At 49.1% G+C, this 14,074-nt stretch overlaps 1 protein-coding gene across 3 annotated transcripts in view; it reads right to left on the reverse strand.

Moving 5' to 3' along the window:
- LOC111142642 (ST8 alpha-N-acetyl-neuraminide alpha-2,8-sialyltransferase 5) overlaps positions 1-13,153 on the reverse strand; it is a 50,497-nt gene extending 37,344 nt beyond the window's left edge. For all 3 annotated transcript variants that reach the window (XM_022495957.1, XM_022495956.1, XM_022495955.1), the window contains exon 1: positions 13,023-13,153. In XM_022495957.1, the coding sequence (XP_022351665.1) occupies positions 13,023-13,153 (131 nt within the window). The remainder of the gene's footprint in view (positions 1-13,022) is intronic.
- Between the last annotated feature and the right edge of the window lie 921 nt (positions 13,154-14,074).

Here is a 14,074-nt window from a genome sequence, read left to right on the forward strand (position 1 = left end):
TGCCACCCCCCATTTAGGCACCGCAGAGGAGTCTGGGCCCCCCAGGCCCACGTCCAAACATTGTGCTCCCTGGGCTGGTGCTCCAGACCACCCCTTCCAAGAGAGGCTGCTGCAGGAGGAGCACAGGGTGAGGGAGGGGTTGAGGATACACCCACAACCTTCCAGCTGTCCTCTGGCACTAAGGCCCCCAGTGGCGGACCACAGTGAACAGAGTGGGGCCCCCCTGCCTCCTTGGAGGGCAGTGGAATGATGAGGACACATGGGGGTCCCCTCAAACACTCATGCATTCATTCACTCCAACTACTCTCTTATGAGCTCCCACTAATTCAATCTTCTCCATCTTATGACACGTCCCAGATTCTCAGAGGTTAGCAGCCCACACTCTCCCTCAACCCTGGGGAGCCCCCTCCAGCTGAACTTCTCCAGTCATTTCGTGCACCAGCCTTTGCTCCTGCTCATTCCTGTGGCTCTTATGGGTTGAACTGTGCTCCTCCAAAATTCCTATGTTGAAGTCCTCCCCCACCCCAGTCCTTGTGAGATAGGGTCACTGCAGAGGAAATTCATTAAATTAGGATGAGGTCATGCTGAAGTGGGGTGGGCCCCTAATCCAATATGACTGACTGGTGTCTTTATAAAAAAGGGAAATCGGACACAGGAAGAACGCCATGTGAAGATGAAGCCAAGGAACACCAAAGATCACAGGCAAACTAGTAGAAGCCACGGGAGAGGCATGGAACAGACTCCCCCTCATAGCCCTCCGAAGGAACCGACCCTGCTGACACCTTCGCCCCAGGCATCTGGCCTCCAGAACTATGTGACAGCAACTCTCAATTGAAGCCACCCAGTTTGTGGTACCGTTACAGCAGCCCTGACCATACACTTGGGGTCCCTCTCTAATCCTCCAAGGTGAGACCTTACTCTTTCTTCAAGATTCCATTCAGATGCTCAGCCCTGGCCCGTGGTTTCCAGCTTGGCTCTGTGGGACACTGGGAGACCCTTTGTGACTGTGTAGAGGAGGGAAGGGACATGGCAGAGGGCGGGGTTGAGGAAGAGGCACCCGGTTGGGAAGGACTGAAGCCCCCACTCTGTGCCAAACGAGTACCCTCCTTTCTCCATGTAAGAGGCTTCCACGTCATCTGAGGCCCTGGGGGTCTCTCTGTGCCCGAACCCCAGCCCACCTGGCACTTAGTATACAGCAGAGTTTCATACATCTTGGCAACCAGAGACTAGAGCAGTACTATCCAATAGAAATACACCAGGAGCCACAGATGTCATCTAGAATGTTCTGATAGCCACATTACAAAAAAATTAAAATAAAACTATCAAACGCATCATAAAATTCCATAGAACTAGCTACACACAGACACACAAATGAGTACATGTAAAACTAGTATAATCTGAGTAAGGTTGATGGATTGTATCGATGTGGATTTCCTGGTTATAATATTGTACTATAATTTTGCAAGATGTTAGCATCTGGGAAACAGGAGTAGGGTACGTGGATTCTCTCTGTATAATTTCTTACAACTGTATGTGAATCTACAATTCTCAAAATAAAAAGTTTTCTAAGAAGTAAAAAAAAAAAAAAAAAGTTGAGGGGCACCTGGGTGACTCATTGGGTTAAGCCTCTGCCTTCGGCTGGGGTCATGATCTCAGGGTCCTAGGATCGAGCCCCACATCGGGCTTTCTGCTCAGTGGGAAGCCTGCTTCCCCCCCTCTCTGCCTGCCTCTCTGCCTACTTGTGATCTCTGTCAAATAAATAAATAAAATCTTTTTTTTAAGTTGAAATGAATTTTAATAATATATTCTTATTAACCTCATACATCTAAAATATTGTCATTTCAATATATAATAATTTAAAAACCAATGGGATGGGTTACATCTTTCTTCATATTATGTCTTTGAAATCTATTTTTAAAAAAGATTTTATTTATTTGACAGAGAGAGCAAGCACAAGCAGGGAGACCAGCAGAGGGAGAGGGAGAAGCAGTCTCTCTGCTGAGCAAGGAGCCTGATGTGGGACTCAATCCTAGGACCCTGAATCATGACAGGAGCCAAAGGCAGACGTTTAACTGACTGAACCACCCAGGCTCCCCTATGTCTTTGAAATCTAGTATGTATTTTATACTTACAGCACATCTTAGTTTAGACTAGTCACATTTCCAGGGTTCCATAGCCACACATGGCGAGTGGCTATTAATATTGAACACCAAAGGTCAGGTACATGCTTGCTGGATGAACAAACAGATGAATGAATGAATGAATGAATGAATGAATGAATGAAACAACCAACCAACCAATTACTCAACCTTACGTAAAAGGAGGTGGAGACTGGACGTGCAGAATGGCACCTCTACCAGCTGGAGGCCCTGGGAGTGGGAACATTAGCTCTGCAAGCCCTGGTGGGCGAAGAAGACCCAGAGTAATGAACTTGTGTCAGGACAGCAACCCAGCCTGACACTGAAGAAAGAGAAAACACTGGGGGAGTCTCGAGTCCTCGAAACCTTCTTCTGGGGGTTGCAGCTTATTTTTGGGGAAAGAGCAGTGTTGGTCCCAGAAATACTGATCCTCAGCCTGATGGGCCGGGGGAAGCGTGGAAAGCTGGTATACGGGGGGACCAGGGAGAGGCTTGGGTTCTTTTGCTCAGAGGCTCGGGTTCTTTTGCTCAGAGGCTCAGCAGGAGCAACACAGATCGGATACGATCTCAGGCTGGAGCAAGCACAGATGCATTTGATTCTCCCAATAACCTTGGCACCCCCAATGCATGGTGTCCCACCCACCTCTCCTGGATTACCAGCCTCATTCCCATCTCCCATCTCTGCAGGACCCGTGGGTCCTTCACAAAGAGGACTGGCAAAGTCTGGCCCAAGGCTTTATGCTGAAGGGCCAGCCCCCCTCATCAGAGCTGGGAAAAACAACTAACCTCCCACTCACCCTCTCACATTACAGAATACTAAACTGGGACCAGAGAGGGCCATCCGCCTCACAGAGCACCAGGGAATAAAAGGAAGTTCAAAAGCCATCTGTGACTTCCATCCCTGCACCTGCAGTCGTAACACCCCAGCCTGTCCCCCAGAATCACCCCCTGAAATACACTAGCTCCCCAAAGCCCACATCAGGTCCTGCCAGGCTACTCACCAGTCAACTGCTGTCTCCTTTGAATCCTACAAGCTTTATTGCCTATGCCACACAACTGCAAGTTCATTTGTACAGTTTTACATATTTTTCAGGTTTGTCTCTTTATGTGTGCTCTATGTTCCTTAAGAACATGTATCGCATCTAATAATTCCTTATCACATCCCTTTATCCCCCCAGTACGAAGCTGAGTGCACATTTAATTGATGTTTGACAATTATTAGGAGAAGTTTAGGGGTTCCTTCAAAAAAAAAAGGTATTTATTTATTCATTCATTCATTCATTTAGAGAGAGCTGGAGTGGGTAGCAGAGGGAGAGGGACAAGCAGACTCACGGAGCCCGAAGTGGGGCTCCATCTCACGACCCTAAGGTCATGACCTGAGCGGAAATCACGAGCTGGACACCGAGCTGCCTGCATCGCCCAGGCGCTACGAGCGGTTCCCTTTGTGCATCCATTTGTCCAGCAATTAATGTCAGGCACTGTGCTAGGTCCTGGGAATGCAGAGATGGATAAAACATCTCTTTTAAGGGTCTCGCAGGCTACGTGACCTTATACAAGTTACTCGCCTCTCTGAGTGAGTTTTAGAGGAGGATGATTGTATCTGTTTAACAGGACTCCTGTAAGGATTACATGAAACAATCCTCACTTAGGATTATTTCCTTAGGTCGGAGGCTGGCTCATGAACACTTAAGGAATGTTAATAATCTGTATCATTACCTGATGCATCCTTCAGGTGTGTGGTACGGAGGGGCAGGGGCCCCTACACGTAGGGTTAAGGCCCAAACTTGAGAAGTTCTGGATGAGAGGGTATTAGAGGAGACGTGAGTGGGCCTGGATAAGTCACAGAAGAGATGCTCAGTCCTTTAAGAGGTACAATTTACCTGATAAGTAGGGATGCCAAAAAGAAAAGAATGGAACCGAAAGGGGGGTGGGGAGAAGAGTGAGGGAACAGCGCTGCGTCACTAGGGGCCATCTGGGAGAGGGAGAGACAGCTGACAGATGACTGAGTGCAGCCTGGGTACACAGCAGGTCAGGGTCGGGTCTGGACTGAGGCAAACAGGCTCCCAGGGGCCAAAACCAAAGGTGGCCCCTACCCTTCAGACTCACACAGGTGCAGGGCACACCCGTGAGAGGGAGGCCTCCTTGAGTCCTGTCCCCTGGGTGCCAGGCTTCCCTCACCCTAATCCCAGCCCTGCATCAGATTCTCAAGACAAGCTTGCTCTGATCAGCAAAACAAGAAGGTCATCCCGCCGGCCCAGCACAACACCCCGGTGCCAGTCAGCTCAGCATCCCTTCTCTTCTCTGGGGGACCATCCATTCCCACCAGGTCCCCGCAAGGCACTCGTCCCCTTCAGAAGGGGAAGGTGGATAGACCTTCCCACCCCTGCTGTCCCATCTCCTGTGCTGTGCCTGTTTCTCAGGGCAGTCGAACAGGAGGGTTGGTTCTGCAAGGAGAGCCTTCGCACACAACCTCAGATAAAGCATGGAGTCAGGTTGTGCTTTTCCTTGACCCAGTTTCATATCCTCAGGTCTCAGGCCTGCACCAGCCACATGCAGGCAGCCCAGATTGGCACCCTCTGAGCACAGGAGAGAGCAAGGCTGGAGGGAAGGTAGCATAGAGGAGAGCCTGCTCTACAAAAGGCAGGATGAAATAGACCCAGCCTCGGCTCCTGTGTGGTTGGAGAAATCATCCTTAACCATTAAGGAGATGGAATTAGTAACTTACAGTCTTCCCATTAGGAAAACATTAGGTGTGGATAGCTGTACAGGCGAGTTCTACCAAACTTTCAAAGAATAGATGATCTCAGACCTGTATAAATCATCCCACAGAATGAAGAGGGAATATTCCCAACTCCTTTTACAAGACTGGTTTTAAGACTAGAGACTGCATTCTATAAGAAGATGAGATGCTGATATTATTCAGTAAAATGAGATATAATATCTTACATAAAATACTGGCCAACAAAATCTCACATCATAGAAAATAAAAAATACACCATGAACAAGCTAGATTTAGCCCCCAAATTATAAGTTGAACATCTATTAATGTAATTTATCACATCAAAAATTACAGGCAAAAAACTACATATCATCCGATAGAGGTAGAAAAAGCATCTGATAAAATGAATATCCAAATACGGTGACACAAGTAAACAAAACTTGTTCGCATACTCCAGAAGGGAGTCTTAATATCTTAGAGGTTATCTACAAAACATAAACAAAAACAAAAGAAAATTTTAAGCAGATATATTCAATGGAGACACTTGTACCATAATTCTCCTTAAAATCAGGTTTAATCATACACTATACAAAAAATAACTCAAAATGGAGCAAAGACATCAACATAAGAGCTGAAGTTATAAAACTCTTAGAAGAGGGTGGCTGGGTTACGGACAATGGGGAGGGTATGTGCTATGGTGAGTGCTGTGAAGTGTGTAAACCTGGCGATTCACAGACCTGTACCCCTGGGGCTAATAATACATTATATGTTAATAAAAAAGGGGCACCTGGGTGGCTCAGTGGGTTAGGCCTCTGCCTTCGGCTCGGGTCATGATCCCGGGGTCCTGGGACCGAGCCCCGCATCGGGCTCTCTGCTCAGCAGGGAGCTTGCTTTCCCCTCTCTCTCTGCCTTCTTCTCTGTCTACTTGTGATCTCTGTCTGTCAAATAAGTAAATAAATCTTTTTTTAAAATGTTAAAAAAAATAAAAATAAAAAAAATTTAAAACTCTTAGAAGAAAACACAGGGATAAATCTTTGTGACACTGGGCAATGTACATAGGCTGTGATTTAATGGAAACAACACTTAAAGCACAAGCAACCAACAGCAGCAACAACTATATATATATACAGACATACATATACATGAATTAGAATCCATCAAAATTAAAAATTTTCAAAGGATATCATCAAAAAAGTAAAAAGACAACCCCTAGAATAAGAGAAATGTTTTGCAAATCTTATTCTCATAAGGGACTTATATTAGAAGCTATAAAGAACTCTCACAACTCAATCAGAGGAAGACAAATCATCCAATTTAAAAATGGGCAAAGGATGTGAATAGACATGTCTCCAAAGAAAACATACAAATGGCCCATAAGCACATGAAAGTATGTTCTACATCATTAGTCATCAGAGAAATACAAAATCAAACCCACAACGGAATACCACTTCAAAACCACAAAGATGGCTATGACCAAAAAGATAACAATGAGTGTTTTTAAAAATAGGGAAAAACTGGAAAATTCATGCACCTCTTGGAGGGAGTATAAAATGGCAAAACCACTTTGGAAAGGAGTGTGGCAACTGCAAAAGTGTGTGGCAATCAGATGGTAAAACACAGAGTTATCATATGACAGAACAATTCTACTTGTAGGTGTGTACCGAAGAAAAAGGAAAATGCATGTCCATACAGAAACCTGGACACAAATGCTCATCACAGCATTATTCCTAACAGTGAAAACAAAAACCCAATTTCCATCACTGAAGAACAGACCGACAAAATATGGTATATTTATAAATGGAATATTATTCATCAACAAAAAGAAATGAAGTATTGGGCACCTGGGTGGCTTAGTCCATTAAGTAGCCAACTCTTCATTTCAGCTCGGGTCATGACCTCAGGGTCTTGAGATCAAGCCCCACGTCGGGGGGCTTGCAGAGAGTCTTAGCATAGAGTCTGCTGGAGAGTCTCTGCCCCTCCCCTCGCCCATGTTCATGTGCTCTCTCTTTATCTCAAATAAATAAATAAATAAATATTAAAAAAGGAAAAAAGAAGGTTAGTACTGACACATGCCATAACATGGATGAGCCTTGGAAATCTTATGCTTAAAGAAAGATGACAGTCATATTGGACCACATATCATATGATTCCATTTGTAGAAAATGTCCAGAACAGCGAAGCTATAGAGACAGAAGATGCATTAGTGTTTGTACATCCCTACAGCTAGAAGTGGGAGTACTGGGGGATGATGGTTAAGAAGTCTAGTTTCTTTTTGGGGTAATGAAAATGTTCTAAAATTGACTGTGGTGATGGGTACACAGTGATGTGACTATACCAAAAATCATTTAATTGTACACTTCAAATAGGCAAATTATATTTGGAGAAATCTATTTAAAAAGAAAGTTAAAGGGGCACCTGGGTGGCTCGGTGGGTTAAAGCCTCTGCCTCCAGCTCAGGTCATGGTCTCAGGGTCCTGGGACCGAGCCCCGCATCTGCTCTGCTGAGCAGAGAGCCTGCTTCCCTCTCTCTCTCTCTCTCTCTCTCTCTGCCTGCCTCTCTGCCTACTTATGATCTCTCTCTCTGTGCCAAATAAATAAATAAAATCTTAAAAAAAAAAAAAGAAAGTTAAAAAAGAAAAAAAAATCAGAATTAAGGCCAGGATATTCATTATGACATTTTTACTGAACCTTATATCAAAGGTCCTCACCAGCTCAGTAAGACAAGAAAAATAATTAAGGTACAGGGTTGCAATATAAGGAAAAAAAGTCTATGCAGAAATCCCAGAAGACTCTCCAGATAAATTATTGTCATTATGTATACATTATCCAGGTTGCTGTTTATAAGATCAAAACATAAGAAAATCAAATTTATTTCTATATACTAGCTACAAGTGCTATACAAATTCTGTATGTCATATATATATACACACACACACATGCACACACACTTTAGTATATGTTTTTGTATATATACTATATATAAATGTTTCAAAAATACAATTTTTAAAAATAAATTTTGACAATAGCAGTTAAAGCTATGTAGCCTGAAATAAGCCTAGCAATGTTCAAATTCTTTATGAAGAATTATAAAATTTCACTGAAAGACATAAAAAGAGGACGTGCGAGGCCCAAGCCCATCCGGTCTTCCTCTGAGATTAAGTTTAAAAGGCAGGTTGACACCAGATTGTAAAAAAATAAAATAAAATAAAATCTACAAGGACTTTTATTTCTAACTAAAGGAGAAACAACCACAAAACAGAAGAAAAAAAACTACTGCCCTTTCCCTGCCCCTCTGTTAAAGTGTAAGTACTTTTAGTCCTCAGCACTCTAGGGACAAAAGTTTATGTGAAGATTTTAGCACTCACAAAGGAGCTTGGGAGCAGTGGAGGGCTTAAAGGAAGAGGGTACCATTTCCATGGCCCTGATTCTAGAAAATCCTTTTGACCCATCACTCCCCCAGACCTGTCCTTACCCACACAGCCAAATCTGGATAGGTTTTATCCTACCTGATCCCTCTGCAATGTGTGTCACAGGGGACCACCCTCTGCCTGGCACCATCATCCCTTGGTTTCCTCAACAGCTGTTCCCCTCTACCTCTCTGCAGCCTCAATTTCCAGAGACAGCTCTCCTCTCTGGACCCTTAGATGCGGGGATTCCTTAAGGCTCTCCACTGTGCCCTGACCCTCATCATCCCTCACTCTGCTGTCTCCTGGGTGATCCCATCCAACCTCATCGTGGAACCAGTGCTTTTCTAACAAAGGGTTTCAAACCAACAAGTTATAAAATCAACTTGGTGGTTTACCCCTAGAATTTTTTTAAACTTTTGTATTGCAGTGAAATAGACATAACAGAAATTTACCACTTTCACTATTTTTAAGTCTACAGTTCAGTGGCATTAAGTGTAGCCAATCTGTTATGCAGCCATCACCACCATCCATCTCCAAAACTTTTTCATCTTCCCAAACTGAAACCCTGTACCCACTAAACACTAACTCCCACCCCACCTCCAGCCCCTACAACCACCATTCTACTTTCTGTCCCTATGAATTGACTAATCTAGGTGCTTCGTATAAGTAGAACCATACAATGTCTGTCATTTTGTGCCGGGTTTATTTTAGCATAACATCTTCAAGATTCATCCATGTTGGGAAAAAAAAAAAGATTCATCCACGTTATGTATCAGATTTCCCTTCCTTTTAAAGGCCAGATTTATTTTTCAAATGCAGTGGAATAGAAAACATTAAAGCACGTTTCTTATAAGAAGATCAAATATTGTTTCACAGAACGGCTGTTTCAAATGGATGTGTATGTGAGTGTGTTCTAGATCCCCGGGTGTAACATAGTTCTTACGGTGGCTAACAATTATAAAAGTTGGGAAAACACTGATTTTGGTGGTGACTAAGTAATCTCCATTGCTAGCCTGGCTCTTCTCCGCCCACAGTTCCGGAGCTCATTTCCAAGGAGCTGCTGGATAGCTCCCTGTCAGCTCCTTGCAGTGAGTTTCCTAACAGATCCAGACTCAAATTTGTTACCTCTTTCCTCCAGACATGCTTCTTCACACACATCTCCTTGATTCTCCATAATCAGACCCTGCCTGTCTCACCTTGCTCCAGGTACACAGCTGTGACATCTGAGTTATGGTGAATTACTTAGCTCTCCCTGGCACTTGGCTATCCTCATTCAAGCTGGCTCTCATCCTCCTTCCTTCCCCTTCCACCACGCCTACGGGTCATTTTCCTTTCTTTAGGACCCATTTCAAATGCCTCCATGCACCTTGAAGCCATTCTGATCCACTCTGGGTCCCTCCGGATTTCTGGAAGCCCTTGCTCACACCTCCAATTTGGCTTATGTTTGTATTACGTGCCTTTCCGTCTTCCTAGCAGACCGCAAGCTCCCCGGAGACCCTGGACTGTGTCGGCCTGCCACACCACTGTCCTCAGCACTTAGCGTGGTATTCAGCATAGAGCAAATCTTCATTAAGTATGTGCTCAATCAAGTACGGATAGGAGGAAGCCAAGAACATCAACGGGAAACTTCACAGTTTTGTCCCTAGAAGTGGCGACCACACAGCACAGACAGAGACCAGGGGTCCAAGGGAAGAACACATACCGACTCACATGCCCCACTCCCTTCTGGTGAAGTCTGGACCGAATTCTCCCTGAAATAGCCTGTCATCTCTGTGCTCCTGAGCTCTCTGAGAGGTGGCAAACAATGGAGGCTTTGCTGAATACATCATCAACTACCCCAGCTCGGCACAGAAGCGAAAAATGGCAGCCTTCAGGAATCCCCAAGGTCTAAAGTAGATCTGCCTTCCGCACCAGTCTCCTCACTTTGGACCAGGCTGTCACAAGAGCCTCCCAGGCTTTCCCCATCACTAACCTCTCCTTACAGAGCCTGAATAGCCTTCCTCCCCAAAGGCTTTTATCCCATCATTACCCTACTCAAAGACCACATGCGGCTCCCTGTGAGTGAAGGAACCGGGTTCAATCTGTCCTTCCCCATCCACAAAGCACCTCACCGAAGCTACTCACCCAACATTATATCTGTCCCCGTTCTCCACATTCTCCCTTTTACCAGTTGGATCCGTTTCTTCACCGTGTCTTCCAATTACCAGGGGTGCACGTGGGCAAACAGGTGCATGTGCGCGCACACACACACACACACACACACACACACACACACCCCATGTGCACATGTGCGCACACACACACCCAACTTTCAATCATTTCTTCATTATCCTGTATTTATTGAGAGTTTACTATGTACCCGGCACCATGTTTGGTGCTCAGCGTGCAGGTGGGACCCAAGTGTGGAGGACCCTGTCTCATGGAGGTTTCGGTCCAGAGCAGGGGTTTCTCCATGTCAGCCCTATTGCTATTTGGGGCTGGGCAATGCTTTCCTGGGGGAAGGAGATGATACAGTTGTAGGATCCTTAACAGCAGCCCTGGCCTCTCCCTGCAAGACACCAGCAGCTCTCTCCTTTCCCAGTGTGAGAACCAAAAATGTTTCCAGGTACTGCCTGGGGTAATGCTGCTCTCCCTTGAGAACTGTGGGTCTAGAGCAGCAGGGGGAGCTTGCTAGGAGCCCTGTGGGGACCTGGTAACAAGCATGAACTGGACCCACCCCCAGAGAGTCCAATCCTGAGCTCAAGCCTACGTATCAGCGGCCCCTGCAGGGGATTCTCATGAGGCTGTCCCAAGACCTGTTTGGGGAACACTCAAGTGGAAAGTGTTCCTAGACCGGACACAGACCAATAATCACACCCAGTTGGCTCATTACAATTGAGTGGGTGGTCCGGGCATGGGAGAGCCGAAGGGAGGCGGTGCTCCATCTCTGCACATTTGCTTACATGCTCTTTAGCTCTGGCTGTGCATGTCATCACCACCCCCCACCCAGACACACACCTAAATTTCACCCTTCCTACATGGACCCATTCAGGTTCTACCTCCTCTAGGCAGTCTTCCCTAATTACTCCAGCCCATTCATACGTCCTTCCTCAGAGAGGTTAACACTCACGACTGAACTAGCTCATCTGTGGCCATTTGTTTCCCCAAAGAGACCTCAGGCCTCCTGAACACCAGGATCACAGCATCCGCTTCTCCACAGACCCCCAGAGCGTCCTTCCCGCGTCCAGCACAGGCCGGTTTGGCTTGCTTGACCAGACTGAGCCCATGCCCCTGGAGTGAGCCCCAGAGGTGGCATCTGAGATTCAGGGAGTCAGGATCTCGGTGTGAGGGAGGGATGGGAGGCAACCACGCCTGCTGAACTCTCGGTGGCTCGCACGGCCACCCAAGACCAGGGAGGGTGTGGCAGAGCAAGCAGTTAGGAGTTGAGCTGGCGCTGACCATGAACACGGATGTTTTCTCACTGTTGACCCAGGCAGCATGGGTCCCAGCAGGCCCAGCAGTACTGAGTAAGTGCCAACGGGGCCCAGGAACCCAGAGTGGGCCTGCTGAGGAGGAAACAAGTGCAGCAGGTGGAGGCCAACGGGGCAGAAGCAGGCCATCTGGGGCCCGCCAGTCCTTGCATGGGCTTATCTTGGAGGGGCAGTAGGAGCCAGAAGGGGAGGCAGACCCAAGCCAGCCAGGGAACTCTGAAAATGTCCTTTAAAACCAGCAGCACCATGCAGAGCTCATCGGCTGCCTTCCATGGGGGAAGAATGCTGTCTGGGGAGGTGGGGGGGTGTGTGTGCATGGCTGGTTAAGTGCCAATGTCCCAGGCAAGGAGCCTCATACTCCCCAGCACGGGGACAGGGACAGGGACAGGGAAGCGAGTAGCCTAACAGCAGCAAAGAACAAACCTCCAGGCGAAAGGAGAGCTAGGCTCTTCCAAAAGGGGATCCGATGTGGGAGCATCCTAGGGTCAGCGCTATCCCCAAGCTCTGGAGCTAGGCAGAGTACCCCGAAGCATTTCTCCTGGCCAGCAGAAGGAACTGGCTGGCATTTTCACACACGCAGGGACCCAGGCTGTGACACATCCTCCTACTGCTCTTTCTCTTAACAGAGTCGGCGGGTGGATGGGGTGGGCTGGGAAGAGAGCCCAACGAGGGGAGAGTTAACTTCGTCTGCCGCTCTGACCTTCTGTGTAAGGATGAGAAAGAACCATCTGCTACAGGAGGAATCAGGTTGTGTTTCACACGCACACTGGTTACCGGTTTATGAAAACTGACGATTCCAGCCACGGTCCCAGCCCATTATCACTCCCCACCTAACCTGCCGCTTTCCCCACAGGAGCCCCCACAGAAGTTCAGGACTCGGGGTAATCCTGCTCGGTTTTGAGCCCTCCACACCAGGGAGCCTCCCCTCCAACCAAACGGCCATGGCGCCGTAGATTTGGGGGGACACCGATCTGACTCCTGTGGCCCCTCGGGGCATTCGGATGGATTCTTCATCGGCGTGGCCACTCGGAATTCCAACCTGTCCCCCATTTTCACAAGAGAACAAAGTTGTTGGGCCCCTCCGGCCCACGCAGGGCAGGAGCTCTCATGCCGCTGGGAGGAGAGATGCGTTTCGGAGCGCCAGGACCCAAACCCAACGCGGCCGTGCTCGCGGCCAGGTGCCCAACCCGGGCGCCTGACTCTGGGGACGCCCGGGCCGACGCTGCTGCCGCCACCTGGGGACTGGCCCGCGAGCTCCCTGCACCCTCACCCGCGCTCGGACTTTCTTACCTCTTGATGTAGTTTCTGCCGTACAAGATCTGTTGCAGCAAGGTCACCAAAGCGAAGGCGCAGATGAAGATGAAGAGCAAAGTTCGGTTCCCCAACAAATCCCGGTTCGCCGAGGGGTCCGCGTAGCGCATCCTGGCGGCCGCTCGCGCACGGCGGGGCGCGGCGGGCGCCGGACGCCGGGGGGCCCCCGCAATCACGCACGGGGTTTCGGGGCCCCCGGCGGGGCGCGCGATCGACCAGGTGCCTCTCGGCGCTGTTAGCCGGGCGGGGTACTTGGCAGGGCAAAGTTTCCGCCTGGCGGGGAGGGCGCAGGGGGCATCCGAGCGTGGCTGGCGCCGGGGCGGCGGGCAGGGCAGAGCTGATCGTAGGGAGCTCGGCCGCGGCCCGGGGCCTTCCCTCCGGACGCCTCTACCTCTGGGCGCCCGTGCCCGGCACCCGCCAATTTCCCTGCGGAGAGGCGACTCCAGGTGCCCCGGGCCCGGGGCGGCCCCTCCCCGCCGAGGTGACGACCAATGGGGAGCGGGGCCCTGATGCCGTCCGCTGGTGCACCCGAGAGCGCGGCGCACCGCCCCCTCCGGTCAGGCTCCGGATCGCAGTCGCCCCGCGCCCTGCCCTGTCCGGGCCGGCCACGTCCGATCCCAGCGCCCGCAGCGAGGCAGCGCGAAGGTGCCTTCAATTCTGCAGACGGGAGGTGGGGGGACCAAACACCCGGACAGGCTGGCGAATGACTGGCGGGCGGTGGAGAGGGGGAGGGGTGGAGCGGAAAACGCCAGGTTTGAATCGTGGAATTAAAAAAGGGGGCAGGAAGGGGAAGGCGCGGCAGAGAAGCTGGGCATGCTGGAAGGGAGCGTTTGCTTGCGGCGCGCAGGGTACTGAGTCACCGCGGTGGCCACGTCCTCGCGCTCGGGAGATTTCTCCGGAGAAAGCGGAGCAAGGTCAGCGGGCAACCCTTCAAGGACAGGCGCGTGCGGCTCCTGCATGCTGATGGCCTGCGGGGCTGCCCGCCTGCGCTCCGGGCACCCAACTCCTGCAGGGAGAAAATTCAGAGGCTC

Source organism: Enhydra lutris, unplaced genomic scaffold (genome assembly GCF_002288905.1).
Source record: "Enhydra lutris kenyoni isolate GAN:26980312 unplaced genomic scaffold, ASM228890v2 scaffoldscaffold8, whole genome shotgun sequence".
Taxonomy (NCBI): Eukaryota; Metazoa; Chordata; class Mammalia; order Carnivora; family Mustelidae; genus Enhydra; species Enhydra lutris.